At 39.4% G+C, this 14,796-nt stretch overlaps 1 protein-coding gene across 4 annotated transcripts in view; it reads right to left on the reverse strand.

Annotated features, from left to right (window-relative positions):
* The window catches only part of USH2A (usherin), a 906,431-nt gene that overhangs the window by 498,208 nt on the left and 393,427 nt on the right, over positions 1–14,796 (reverse strand). For all 4 annotated transcript variants that reach the window (XM_049868234.1, XM_049868232.1, XM_049868231.1 and 1 more), the window contains one exon: positions 12,623–12,817. In XM_049868234.1, the coding sequence (XP_049724191.1) occupies positions 12,623–12,817 (195 nt within the window). The remainder of the gene's footprint in view (positions 1–12,622; positions 12,818–14,796) is intronic.

Consider the following 14,796-nt stretch of genomic DNA (forward strand, 5'->3'; position numbering starts at 1 on the left):
ATACTGCTTTCCCCAAAAAACTGCTTCCTGAGAAAGCCTGTGTGTGGCTGGTGTGTGTGTGTGTATTGCTGAGTACAACACTGAACTTTTATTTATTTCTATATAAATATGTAGATTGCAGATATATTAAATATGGCACATATATATCAATACAAATATAAAATGATCATAAAAACCAAAAAACTTGAAAATTTGGGGTGATTATTCCTTTTCTTTATAAACTGATAACCTTGCAGTATTCATACTGGATACGATAGCATTATGGACATGCCTGGTTAATAATCACTCTACAGCAAAAGTTAGATACTGCCATCATTTCTAATCGCGTACAACACGTTCCCAAAAGGAAATCCAAGTTCTGCAATGCAAATTCTTACTGCACAAAAACAAGATGGCTAACTTGTAGACGAGTCTATCTGACGACTCCACAATGCACGAGTAGTTCAGGGCATATTATGTATTCAGGAGAGTTAGAGCTATTAACACACCCACACTGCATTGCCTGATGAAATCCGTCTACATTAGCTAAGCAGGAACAGTACGTCATTTCTATTTTTACTATTTATGTCATAGGCCATATTTTTGTCCTGTGGTTTTTTTTTTTTTCAGACCAAATTCTTTATAGATTTACATTTAAAGAAATAGTTTGTAATAAACTACAAATATGAGATATCAATTTATGGAGTACTATAAAAACTGACGAAGGTTTCCTCAACATTCATCTTTTAATAATACCATCAAAGTGAACGTTTTTCATTTACTTCTGATGTTTGCCTCTTGTGGCAGAGATTACTAATTGCCCCCTCATTATATATTCTCTTCCTCCTCAGCAAAAGAAAATAATTTTTAGCTAGGCAAATGGACACTTTGAATAAGGACACTTCCCAGCATTCTGTAGGATATAAGCAGAGGTGGAGGAAAAACTTCAGAAAAATGTCTTTAAAGAGAATGGGCATATCCTTCATCAACCTTCCTCCTTCTTGCTGGATGGAAACCAGATTGATGGCTGCAACTCAAGCATCCCTCTTGGACCAGAGGCAGAGTCCTTATCCCTAAGGATGGCATAGCAAAAACATGATGCTCCTGGGTCCCTGACACTATGAAGCCCAGCATTGATTAACTGTGAGTATCTCTTACCAGAGAGAGAAAACCTTCATCGTGTTAAAGTCCATGTTATTTCGTCTTTTCTCACAGTACAACGAATTAAAAAGTGACAAACCCATCACTACTTTTTTCCCCCTGTAAAACTCAATTTTTGAAATAACATAAGTTAGAGATAGTGCTTGGGCTCTATTTTGCTGGTATAAAAGCAGATTACAAAGGCAGGGTCTAGTACTAACCTGGGATACAGCAGATAATGGTTTCTTGAATAAAAGAATATTTTCTGCTCTGTATAATTATCAGCATTGCAGCAGTATCAGATTCCATTATTTTTAATTGCAAATATATAGTGCTTGGGTTACATTATGAGGTACAAGTTTTTGGAACCAATCTTTGGATTCTATTCACAACATCAGCATTTTTTTTTTCCATTGGGAAAATATGGATTGAGTTCCAAATTTGCATTCAAGTTGAGATAGTTCTATGCATTATTTCACAAAATTACAAAGCCATGGCACTGAAGAGATTTTAGTAAGAACAAGTAGTTCAATACTCCATCCAGCTCAGCAGGAGAGAACAACATTAACATCCCATTAGCCACAAGGTTATTAGGAAAAAGCTGAAGTCATTCCTTTATCCATTCTTTCCTCCATTACCTTAAGAAAACCGCATCGTTCGACTACTTTGAGCAAGGTACTGAACAACACTTAAATATAAAACATGATCTTGTCCTCCAGGAGCTTACTGTTTCATGAAGAAGTGACATGGGCACACAAAGAGCACCCACAGGCAGTTTAACAATTGTGGAGTGAGAATTCTCAGTTGAATTAAAAAAAAAAAATACATGGCATTTTTATCATAGTCATCTGTAACAGATTTCTCAAGTATAATTATAATACATTATTTATAATTTATATATAAGTATATATGTGACTGTATACCTGGCATGGAGCTCTGGTGCCACAGTGGTTAAGAGCTACAGCTGCCAACCACAAGGTTGGCAGTTTGAATCTACCAGCTGCTTCTTCGAAAATGGGACAGTTCTACTCTGCCCTATAGAGTCGCTGAGTCAGAATCAACTTAATGGTAACAGGGCTATACCTGGCACAGTAAAGGCAGTCCATTGTCCCAGACCCCAGCCCCACCCAGATCCTCTCATATGGGTTTCTAGGGCAGGATACAACAGATCAGTGTCTTACTTTCTTACTGATGGACAGATGGCAAGGGGTGAGTTCCAAAGTCAGGCAGAAGGCAAAGATCACTTATGATTTAAATTCCCCCTGACAACTCCTGTATGGCCCATAAAGGACCGTACGTGTGGTTTAGCAGGTGCCTCTAACTCTTCATTAATCAGTGATTCCCTGGGGCTCTTGGTTCTTCATTCTCCCACCCAACACTCAACAGCAAGTTTCACTTTTTTGTCAGTGGTTGGGAAATTCTAAGGTTATTCACACATTTTTCCAGCTGAAAGGCATTGACAGTTTCAGGACTGGACATCATCCTTTCTCTGTGACATTCCTGTAAAAACTTTTTTTTTTCCTCTTTTCTCCATGCCTTCCTCATTTCCAGGAGGTATTAACCAGCTGCTGTCTAGGTGACTGCGACTCAGGGTGACCACATGTGTGTCAGAGTAGAACTGTGCTCCACAGGGTTTTCAATAGCTGGTTTTTCAGAAGTAGACCATCAGGCCTTCCTTCTGAGGTGCCTCTGGGTGGACTCGAACCTCCAACCTTTCAGTTAGCAGCCAAGTGCCTTCACTGTTTCTACCACCCAGGGAGGTCACCATGGTGTATAATTAAAATAATTATAATTTAAATACATGTGGATGAGACTTCACTAAGAGATTACAACTACATCACACGCGTTGAGGTATACTGATCTTGCTTTCTCCGACCCTAATACACACACTGCGATTTAGAAGGCTGTTTGTTTTGTTTCTCATCTAGACAGTGTGTCTTTCTGCTCTGTGTTCTGTGGACCAGCAGCATGGGCATTCCTCTGGGGGCTTGTTAGAAATGCAGAGTCTCAGGCTACCTCCCCAGAACTACTGACTCAAAATCTGCCGCTTAACAACATGCCCAGGTAATTTTCATCTCTTTTCTACCAGAAACTTTCAGAAGTATTGCCCTAAAGGATTAGAGACCCCACTTAACCTCTATATTCTTCACCCTCCCCTAGCACTTTTCTGGCCACAAAATCAATGCAGTGGAAACAGGGAGCAAGAAAAGGAAAAAATTAGGGATAAATTCAAGCCCACAGGTGAGCCTGGTCCCTTCTCACCTGGTCATTCCTCCTACACCAGTGTTTCTCAGCATGTGATCCATGGACCTTCTGCGAGAGAATCCACTGGAGTTTTGGTAAAATGCAGAATCCTAAATCCTAGCCCAAGTATACAGAATCTTGAGTGTGGGGCCCAAGAATCTGCATTTTATAAGCAACTTAGGTGACTCTTATGACCAATGGAGTTGAGAATCACCAATTATGACTACCAGCTGTAGAAGAGGGGAAAAAAACAGATTTTCATTGTGTGACTCACTTTCTTCAGGTAGAAGATTAAAATCCATTGTATATGAGGACTGAGTTACTATCAATTTCATTATAAATTAAAATGTCTTATTTCTACATAAATTTAGATTTATTTGGGTCATTTGAAAGATTATTACTATTGGCTCACCTGCTAAACTACAGTGAATAATAAATATCATCATCTGAGGAAGGAATGTAATTCTTAGACTTCAACTCAATATAATGCAACAAAATAAAATTATTTTCTGGGTACCAACTATAGTACTAGCATTATACCAGGTACTATAACTACATTGATAATTAAGTCTACATGTTTAAGCATCTTAAGGGAAAAAAAAAAAACATATAGATACAAATTCTTGAATCCATGCATTCTTGACATAATTTCAAATCAACTGTAAAGCCACTTTCTGAGCAGCTCTCAGACTGAGGGAAATGCCAGCACTGTCTCCCTGGGTAGTAGCTTTGCATGTTAACCGGCTGGAGGGGAAATCAGCAAGAGCTGGGCAGAGTTAATTGGAGCCCTTTGCAACAAGACTAAAGATACACTGGATGGTAACGGCAGGGCCTTCTACCCTGAGGCTCCAGATGAGGGAAGGGACTTTCAAGAACTCCCTGCTCTGACCCTTGGCCTTGGGAGGGCACAGAACCCAGACCCTGCGGCCCAAGGGGGCCCATTTGCTCCTGAGTGAGGCTGTTAACCCTTGGACTCTCCACCACTGCTGGGATTTACCTCATTTAATCCTCTTGAAACCAGATTTGAGAATGGTAAATATTCCATTTCACTATTCTTCTAGTTCTCTTTGTTATTATTCACTTTTAATCATTTTCCTTTTTTTTTCTTCCCTTTTTGGTTTCCTGAATCTGACCGGAATTTCCCACTCCTTTCCAGTAATCATCTCACTTAGTTGCCATGTGATGTTCTTTTGCTATTTTCATCTACTTACTTTCAATATTCTATTATTTTTATGTATATATTTATCTCTTTTTGACTGAAATTTTTAAGTTTCCGTTGAAGGGTGGAAGTTGTCCGAAGAATTTCTGCGTCAAGTTGAGACTTAATCACTGGCATCAAACTCCTCACTTTAGCGGGGCCTGCCCGTCTGGACGGCACACCAGGACTAACTGGGGAGTTTTTGAAAACACCCAGGCCCAGCTGGGCTGCATTCTAGGCCCGCTAAATCCGATCTTGTGGGCGGGGCCCAGCATCCGCTTTTTTTTTTTTTCCCAAAGCTCCTCAGGTGTGCACCCATGGTTGATAACTGGACCTTATCCGAATCCCAATGAAAAACCAAAGGCTTAAAAAATACCTGGAAGGAAATCAGGCAAAGACACACCGACTGCTTAAAGGACAGTCCAGGACCAACCTAACCCCCAGCTGGGTGCAAAATGTGGGGAGCTCTCTCTCACCCCTTCTGCTTCCCCAGCACTGGGGGTACAGGAGCGGAGGCTGCTGAATGGCTGCGAGGTAACGCAAATGTACCCCAACTGATCTCTTCAGACTCCCAGGGGATGTTTTATTAACGGCAACCAGGTGTCCAGTAAAATGGTTAGAAAATAATGGAACTTTCCTGAGCAAACAGCATTTTGAAGATAAGTTTAGGGATAGGAGGAACTTTGGAGGCCCGGGTTGGCATTTAGTAGATGGAAAAAAAAAAAAAATCTGTCCTTCAAAGGAGGGAAAGAACATAGCCTTCAAATTAGGGAAGACTAGGGAGGGTTTACTTCAGAAAACCTGTAAAATTTAAAAATCATCCATTTCATGCTAGTCATAAGATATAAAATACCCTGGAATTCATTAAACAAGAGTTGGAAGATAAGTGTAAACAACAGCAGAAGAAAAATCAGAGTATGGAGAGGTAGACAGACATCACAGTGAGCTGGGCGTGATGAGGAACAAATGCTGATCAAACAAAAGCCAGAAATTGCAGAATTCTAAAAAATCCCCCAGAAAGCTCAAAGAGCAGAATTATCAGTACCAAAAAAAAAAAAAAAAAAAAAAAAAGCCCAGAAAATAAAAATAATTATGAGACAATAACCTAAATTTCAGAGACTGAATAGTATAAAGATAACTATCAATTCATTGATCATTTACTCTGTGCCTGCTCCTGAGCAAATGCACAGGCAATTCTCTTCAACCCTCACAATTCTATAACATAAATACTGTTTTATGCCCAATCTATATATGAGGAAACTTTGATAAAGGAATATGTTTTTAAATTTGTCTGAGGTTCTGTAGATAAAAAGTGGCATAGCTGGGATTTGAACCTAGATTGACCTGACTCTAGAAGCTGTCTTCTGGACTAAAATAAGGTCAAACTAGCAAATAATATGCAATGTTGAAGGCACCGTTTCTCATCAGAAGTAACATTTAAATACACAATAGCAAACTTCCCAAGCTGAAAATAGACCCGTATCTGAAGAATAAAAGAGTATATATATATATATATATACAAAAACCCAGTGCCGTCAATATATAGTATATAACAGACAAAATTAATAAAAAGAAACCAACACATTTTTAATAAGATTTTTGAGCTGAATTGGTAACGAACTACGTCAGCAAAGCGAAATTCCTTGGGCATCTGGTGTCAACATTGTTTCATTAAAAGAAATAACACTCTAACAACCAACATTAATTTAAACATTAAAATCTCAACACAAGGTACCTCACAAATGCTAATGTAGGCGGCCTTTGTAATCAACAGCAAAGCTACTCATGATTTTCTTTATCCATTATTCTCTCTTGGTACCTTGTTGCCTCAACCAAGTGGGAAAGCAATTGTCACCAACCAACTTCCACACCCCTAACATCTCCACCAAATCGGCCTCCTGGCTCCCTACTTTCTCATACCTCCCATCTCACCTTCTGGGATTCTTTTTTCTTTATTGTGGAATTCTGACTTTGGAAATTTTCTAAGTTGGCCATGATGCCTCTCAGTTCACCGCCCCCCAACACCCATTATCCTGACTCAGCACACTAAGAGTCCACCTGGCAGCACCTTTAAGATTATCTTCTTGCCTGCTGATTTCAGAATTATGGGCAGCAGATATACTTTTAAAATCCCTTGGGGTGGGGGCGGGGAGTTAAAGAATTTATAGTCCACACTGAAAATAACAGAACATAAATGAAAAAGCAAAAAAGCACTGAAAAACAAACACACAAAAAGAGGAACAAACAAAATTGCAATGCATAAAATATAGATGCAGAAATGAGAGCAATTACATCAATTATAAAAATAAATTTGAATGAGTTAAAATACAAGGAATCTTGAAGTGGAATATAAAACTAAATCAAACTAGATTCTATCCACGGAGATATACCTAAAATATTGTGACTCCGAGGGTTACAATTTTACAATGTAATTGTAAAGGTAATAAGAAAAAGAAAAATGCAAACAAAAAGTGAACGTCTCAGAGAGAAACTGTCAAAATCACATTAAGAGTTGAAATTTTTTCCTTAGTTTTTGACGGATTAGTATATAAAATATATCCAGATTGGGTATATAAAAATAAATAACAGTGGCTCTCTAATTTTCTTCTTTGTATACATAATTCATAGGCTCGACATGCCCTACAGTAACATCTAACAATATGCTGTACTGATTCTCAATTTGGGGGTGCACTCCTCTGGGGAGGTGTCCTTCAGAGTCTTGGGAGAGGCTGGAATAATTTAAAAAGCCTCCATACCCCCAGTTTATTGTCACTATATATTATCTATAAGGCATATGTAATATAAACAAATATTACTCTACCCTGAATGGAAAGTTTTTTTTTTTTTTTCAAATCACCCTTAGAAAATTAGCAAATTAAGAAAAGATATGTTATATATAAACTATTTTTTAAATTTATACATTAAAATAAAACAAGTCAAAATTTAAAAAAATGACAAGCTTGGATAGGTTGCAGCATATAAGGCAAACATGGCTATAATATTCTTCATACGTAAAGAGATACTTTAAATCAATAAGAAAATTGTGAATCCCCCAGTGGAAAAAGTGATAATGAACCTAGCTAGATATTTCACAAAAGAAGGGCAAATGGCCAATAAACACTGAAAATACTTAATCTTTCTAATAATCAAATAAATTCAAATTAAAACAATATTCTGAGATATTTTGCCATTCAAATTTCCAAAGTTTTTTTCTTTTTTATTGTAAAACTTGGTGTTGGCTAGGATGAAATGAAATATGCAATCTTGCATTCTGCTTGCCACTGAGTGTATAATTTGTACAACCTTCTGTCAAGTATTTGGCAATATAAACATGACAATCCTTTGTGGAGAGGTTACCATATGATAAGCACTGCACTACACACTTTACAGACATCTGAGAGCTAACATTTATAAAGCACATTCCATGTGTCAGGCATTGTCCTGTGTGCCTTATGTATGCATTAATTCATTTATTCCTCACAGCTACCCTATGTGGTAGGTATATTTCATTCTCATTTTTCACCTATTGTGAAACTGAAGCACAGAGGTTAATTGACTTGTCCAAGGTTACACAGCTAAAAAGAGGCAGAGCTACAACATCGTATCAGTTAATATTTTAATATCCTTCTAATGTAAATAATATTCTCCAATTTAACATGTTAGCACATAAAAGGAAGACCCATGAGGATAAGTAACTTCTCCAAAGTCACAGAGAAGATGCGTGGCAGAGGTTCATATTGATGTCTGTTTGATTTCAAAATCTAAGACTATATAGTGTGTTTTAAGAGCCTTTGACCCAGTTGTTCTATTTCTAGGGGTTTGTCCAACAATCATAGTCAAGAATTCCTCCAAAATGTACATGCTGACATTTTTATCATATTTTACCAGCAAAGGTTGGAAACCCAGGAAATGATGGGAGACTGATAAGAGGAGATTGGGAGAGAAGCAATCGTAAGATTTTGAGGAGAGGGACGTAGTCTCTGCTTGCTCTGTGGGATAGACTGGTGGCAGAAGGGGAGCTAAAAAAAGCTAAGAGAGAAAAGAGTATTAGAGCATTCCAAGAAAGAGATGGCAGTGGCTTGGCCTGCACGGTGGACGAGGGATAATGTGGATGAACTCAACATATACTTTGGAAAGTGAATTGAGCAATGTGGAGGTGAGGTACGAAGACGTTGAAAAGTCTAGGATAACACTCTGGTTTTAATGACTTGGTGGCCGGAGTTATCATTTACTGATACTGGAAATACAGGAGAAACAGAAGTTAAGGTTTGAGTATGGTAACTTTAGAGCCTGTGAGACATCCAACTGGAAATGTCGGTGTATCTGAAGGTCTGCTGAAAGATGAGACATGCATTTAGGAGTCAATGGGGAAGGCACAGGACCAGGCAGTGCTTCATTCTGTTGTACCTAGGGTCACTGTGAGTCGGAACCAACTCAATGGCACCTAACAACAACCACAACAGTATACACACAGAGCGCAGTAGTAGTTCAGTGGTAGAATTCTCACATTCCGTGTGGGAGACCCGGGTTAGATTCCTGGCCAAAGCACCTCAGCACAACCACCACCTGTCTGTCAGTGGAGGCTTGTGTGTTGCTATGATGCTAAGCAGGTTTCAGTACAGCTTTCAGACTAAGATAGACTAGGAAGAAAGGCCTAGTCAGTGACCTATTTCCGAAAAATCAGCCAGTGAAAACCGTTAGGATCACAGTGGTCCAATCCCATTGTACATGGAATTGCCATAAATCAGGGGCCGACTGGGAGGCAGCTGACAACAACAGCAGCACTTATATGGTATTTAATGCTATTGGTATTCACGACGTATCCTGGAGGAAGACTATTTTAAAAAAAAGTGAAAGAGAGAGAGAAGAGGGCCCAGGCCTAAACTCTGAGGCTCTTCAAAATGTAATGTAAAGCTTCAGAAGAAGGAGTCAGCAAAAGAAACTAAAAAAAGGGTTCCGAATGCCAGGAGGCAAATAGGAAAGTCATGGAAGTGAAGAAATGTTTCAAGAGATGATAAGAATTATTTTGTGTAGACTGCTGTTGAGCAGGGACGGTGAAGCCTGTAAAGCATTCTTTGGATACGTCAACATGGATGCTGTTGACACCCTTCTCAAGAGAAGTGAGCAGCCGCCAGACCAGGTGAAGAAATGGGACAATATGCCTACACGTCTCTCGAGAAACAAGGCTGGGAAGAAGACAGAGGGAGAAATAGCTGGAGAAGAATAGAATTTAGATAAAAGGAAGATTTGTTAATTGGTTTGGGGTGTGTGTGTGTATGTGTGTGTGTGTGCGTGCATGTGCGTGTTTTAAAACAGGAGATTGTAGAGAGAGTTTAAATGGCCACGGGGAAGAATCCAGTAGGGCAGTGGTCCTCGAACTTCAGTGAACGTCAGAATCAACTGACGGCTTGTTCAAATACTGATTGCTAAACTCCACCCTCTGAGTTTCTAATTCTTGGGCCCAGCAACTTCTCAGATTAAGCTGTTGCTGCTGGGCCTGGGGCCTCCCTTTGTGAACCATGGCAGGAGAAAGGGAGAGAGGTTAAACACGCAATTGAGGGGAAGATAAGCTGGAGTCAAGAGCATTTGTGAAGAGTTTAGTTTAGATAGAACGAGGAAAGTTCTTTAATAACAGGAAGGGAAAAGAGAGAAAAGTAAAAACTAATAATGAAAATGATAATGATAGCAATTGGCTACTATATGCCAGAAGTGGTTCTAAGGGTTTTTATTAACACATTTAATTTTAATAATAATGCTATCAGGCAGGAAAATGCAATTAAAGCGTGTATATTTGGTAGTAGGAAGGTGACAGAATCCCTATATGACAGGTTCTGTTTTCTCTATGGTGTCTACAACGATCTGATATATAAGACCATCAGTGGAGTGTGGGATGAGGAAGAGAGAGGTTAGCATTTGGGTAGTTCAGGGAAATACAAAATATTTAACATGGAGAATGGGAGAAGGAGCTTGTTATAGAAATATGGTTAAGATTGGTGTCATTACTGAGTTCCTTTTGAAGCTGAGAATTGCAATATTTTAGTGAGAATTGCGATATTTTGGAAACTCTCTGGGGCAGTTCTACTCTGCCCTATAGGGTCGCTATGAGTCGGAATTGACTTGATGGCAGCGGGGGAGCGGGGGAGTGATCAACTGCTTGAATTTTTCCAGCCTGCTTAGCTCCTGTGTACGCCTAGAACAAAGGCAAACCATGGACGTAATCTAGGTTGAGTTTTTATCAGGTGAGTAAAACAGAAAAGCAAAGGAAGAGGGTGAATTTTATTTTTGATTGATTGTATAGTTGGATTGTAGATTTTAAAGAATCTATCAACAGAAGTAAAGGCTTGAGGGGTTGATTGAAGAAAGATGTTGGAAAGACTGTAAAAGCCATGTGATTTTTTAATTTATAAAAAAATTTTTTGATAGAGAAAAAATTTTTTCTATCAAATTTTGTTGATGTCATTTACCTTTTTTTGGCCAAAGGCTTAAATTTGACGTTCCATTTCAATGTGCTTCTATGTGCCGTGACACTGAAACATGCTGCCTTACAAGTGTATGTCTCTGTGTGGAACACGTCAGTGTGTGTGAGTGTGCGCCCCTCTAACCGTTCTGCATGGCACGCCACGCCGTGCAAAACCGATTCACTGACTTGCGTGTCAAACTGCTGGTGCCCTGATACTCCTCCACCTTGAAATAATTAGGTTTAATCGGCAATTTTACAATAATAAACAGTGGTGTGAACTTGGACTAGTCCCAAAGAGTAAATTTCCATGGTGAAATAGGTAAGCTGGTCCTGTATGTACACATACAAAACCAAACCAAACCCACTGCTGTCGAGTTGATTCTGACTCATAGCGACCCTACATAAAAAAAGGTGCTTGTGGAGTGTTAACTGGCTATAGCCACATATGACCTAAACTTTTGTGATGGAAAGAATGTCAACCTTGTAGCTGTCCATGAAAGTCCATGAATACTGCAGACTTACCATTCTTATCCTAGGGAGATACAGGCTTTCACCACCTTTAAATGATCAAACGGTCATTGTTGCTGTTGTTGTTGATATATATATACATACAGAGCCCTGGTGGTGCAGTGGTTAAGAGCTATGGCTGCTAACCAAAAGGTCAGCAGTTCAAATCCACCAGCAGCTCCTTGGAAACCCTATGGGGCAGTTCTACTCTGTCCTATAGTGTCACCATGAGTCAGAATCAACTGGATGACAACAGGTATGTATATGTACACACATATGCAAATGTATGTGTATGTGTATATGTATGTACGTGTACATATAAATGTATATGTATGTGTTTTTTTATTAGAAGCCCCTGTGGCATAGTGGTTAAGAGCTCAGCTGCTAACCAAGAGGTGGGCAGTTCAAATTCACCAGCCACTCCTTGGAAACCCTATGGGGCACATTATGGATTGAATTATGTCCCCCCGAAAAATATCTGTATCAATATGGCTGGGCCATGATTCCCAGTATTGTGTGATTTCCCTGTATGTTGTAAACTCTGCCTGTATGATGTTATAATGAAGGAGGATGGGCGGCAGTTGTGTTAGTGAGGTAGGACTCAATCTACAAGATTGGATTGTGTCTTGAGGCAATCTCTTGAGATATAAAAGAAAGAAGCAAGCAGAGAGACAAGGGACCTCATACCACCAAGAAAGCAACACCAGGAGCATAGTGCTCCTGGACCCCAGGTTCTGGCAGAAGATTGATGAGCAGGCCGACAGAGAGAGAAAGCCTTCCGCTGGAGCTGACACCCTGAATTTGGACTTTTAGGCTACTTTACTGTGAAGAAACAAATTTCTCTTAGTTAAAGTCATCCACTTGTGATATTTCTGTTCCAGCAGCACTAGATGACTAAGACAGGGCAGTTCCACTCATAGGGTCACTCTGAGTCAGAACCAACTCGACGGTACCTAACAACAATGACAACACATGTGTAGTATATATTGTATATATATATTAATATATTTGGGAGGGAAGCTGGAAGAAAAATTTTATCTAAAAAATAAAAAAGAAATTTGATAGAGTTTTCGGCATTAAGGAATCTGCTTTACCTGTGAGGGTGCTGGTGTTGAGCAACTCCGTACTGGCTGAGGGCACAAGGGATGTTTTGCGATCGTCCTCACTGTATGCTTTCAGGATGTACTTCTCAATTATACCTCTAACCACAACAGGTTTATCCCAGGTCACCTCAATGCTATATCCGTTTATGCTGCGGCCTCTTGAGGGAGTTGGCACGTTTTGTGGAGCTGTGAAAGAATGAAATAGAAAATAGAGAAAATGGCAGCTCAGAGAAGGCAACTGCCCCTATTCTTCAGTTTTAATGGCCGCAGTAAATCAGACTCAACCATTAGCATAAATACAATTTATTAGAGTTGTAACTTTTCGGCATTGATTTAATATGACTGCACATCTTGAGCCATTCAGCTTAAGCTATATTTCAAAACCATCAAAACTCCATCGACATAACATTCTTTCAAGTCTACTCCAGGTTTTCCAAAAACATTTAATGTATCCGACATGTTTAAACATCACTCATAAAGAAGGAGGTGGATGGTAGGCAGATAACAAGTTCAAGCAATATAATGATGTACCCCTTTGAAGCAAGATAATTAGACTGTTATTATACATGGTGGTTTGACACTTTTATATCTTCAATGTATTAGCCAAAAAATACCACAAACGTGATTGTGTTGTACTTGAATTTCTGGTTCCATATTCCAAATTCAATTGTTTTTCAAATGAATTTTTAAAAAGCAAAGTTCTACCAGATCTGATCTATGGGATACGTTCCTCGCTGCATTTTGGGGGCTGGAGGAGGTGGTGCTCCTGAGGTTGTACAAAATCTTTTTCCAAGACATTTTCTTCAGAGTATCTCAAAAAAAAAAATAAAAATAATTTTTTTTTTTTTTTTTTTTATCTCAAAACAATAACCCAGAACAAGATGGCCGACAGGAACTGCAAAGCCTCACACACAAGCCGGGCTCCCTCATTTAAAAAAATCCATAACCTTTAACTATTTATTAGATGTTTCCCCAGTTCTGATCAGTAACAACTTCATCATAGCTGACTGCACTGGGGACACCAAGAAGAAGCCCAAGGAACTCTGTGGCAGAATGAAGAACGAGCGACCTGCCCCCACTCGTCGTGTGCTTCTGAGGCTCCTCGATGGAGCTTGCTCTGGCTTTCCCACATCAAATATCCTCCTTCTCTGACTCTACTGTTTGGACCCACAACACAGGACAGCTTGGGGGATAACAAAGTGAGCACAAAGGATGAGGGGAATCAACGAAGTGGAGAACCACTGTCTGTGCACATAACACACCACAGGCGCCTACAAGACACTGCTGCAGCCACACAATGGAGTGGCGAAAAAATGGACAACAGGAGCGATGTTGATGTTATTAGCCCTGAAATGTGGTGCGAGGCAAAGTGCAGTACTAACAGATGGTCTTCTCATAAGGGACAAAGCAAAACTGACTCAAAAATAATGAAATAGTGCAATTATTCTCTACCCCATGGGAGCATGTAACTGCTCAGTGTTGTGGTCAGATTGTAAATACGAATTTATGGCGTAAGACTTTGTTGTCAGATCATTGCTATAAATTCAGACCTCTATCTGCATACTTTTTCAGTGCTACTCGAAATGGAGACTCTTAAGCTATGCAAGAAATGAAATTTCAAGCCACGTTGCTGAATCATCCTCAAAGCAGATTTCATAGTGTACTTGTTAAAAAAGTAAAGGAGTGTGACATAGGGGCAGAGAACACGCCAGTACCAAACGAACGTTTTATATTAGAGCTTTGTCCTAGCTTTGAAGTTAAAAAACATTTTAAGATATCATTCAGCTTCTACTTGTCTATGAATAGATGATAATTTAAAACATTCCGGAAAAGTGCCACAATGTTCCTCTTCTGGAAAATCTCTAGAGAGCCCTGAAAATAATTCTTAATTCCCTAACTCAAAGCCCTAGTGGCCCCGTGGTTAAGCACTTGGCCACTAAGCAAAAGGTCAGTGGTTTGAAACTACCAGTGTCCCTGCCCGAGAAAAGACCTAGTGATCTGCTGCCTTAAAGATCACTGCCTAGGAAACCCTATGGAGCAGTTCTACTCTATCATATAGGGTTGCTATGAGTGGGAATCAACTAGATGGCACACAACAACAGCATCTCAGTATTTAATTAAGAAGTTTTTAGATTAAGAACATTCCTTAAAGTTTTCCTGGGCTG

Source organism: Elephas maximus, chromosome 24 (genome assembly GCF_024166365.1).
Source record: "Elephas maximus indicus isolate mEleMax1 chromosome 24, mEleMax1 primary haplotype, whole genome shotgun sequence".
In the NCBI taxonomy this organism is placed as follows: Eukaryota; Metazoa; Chordata; class Mammalia; order Proboscidea; family Elephantidae; genus Elephas; species Elephas maximus.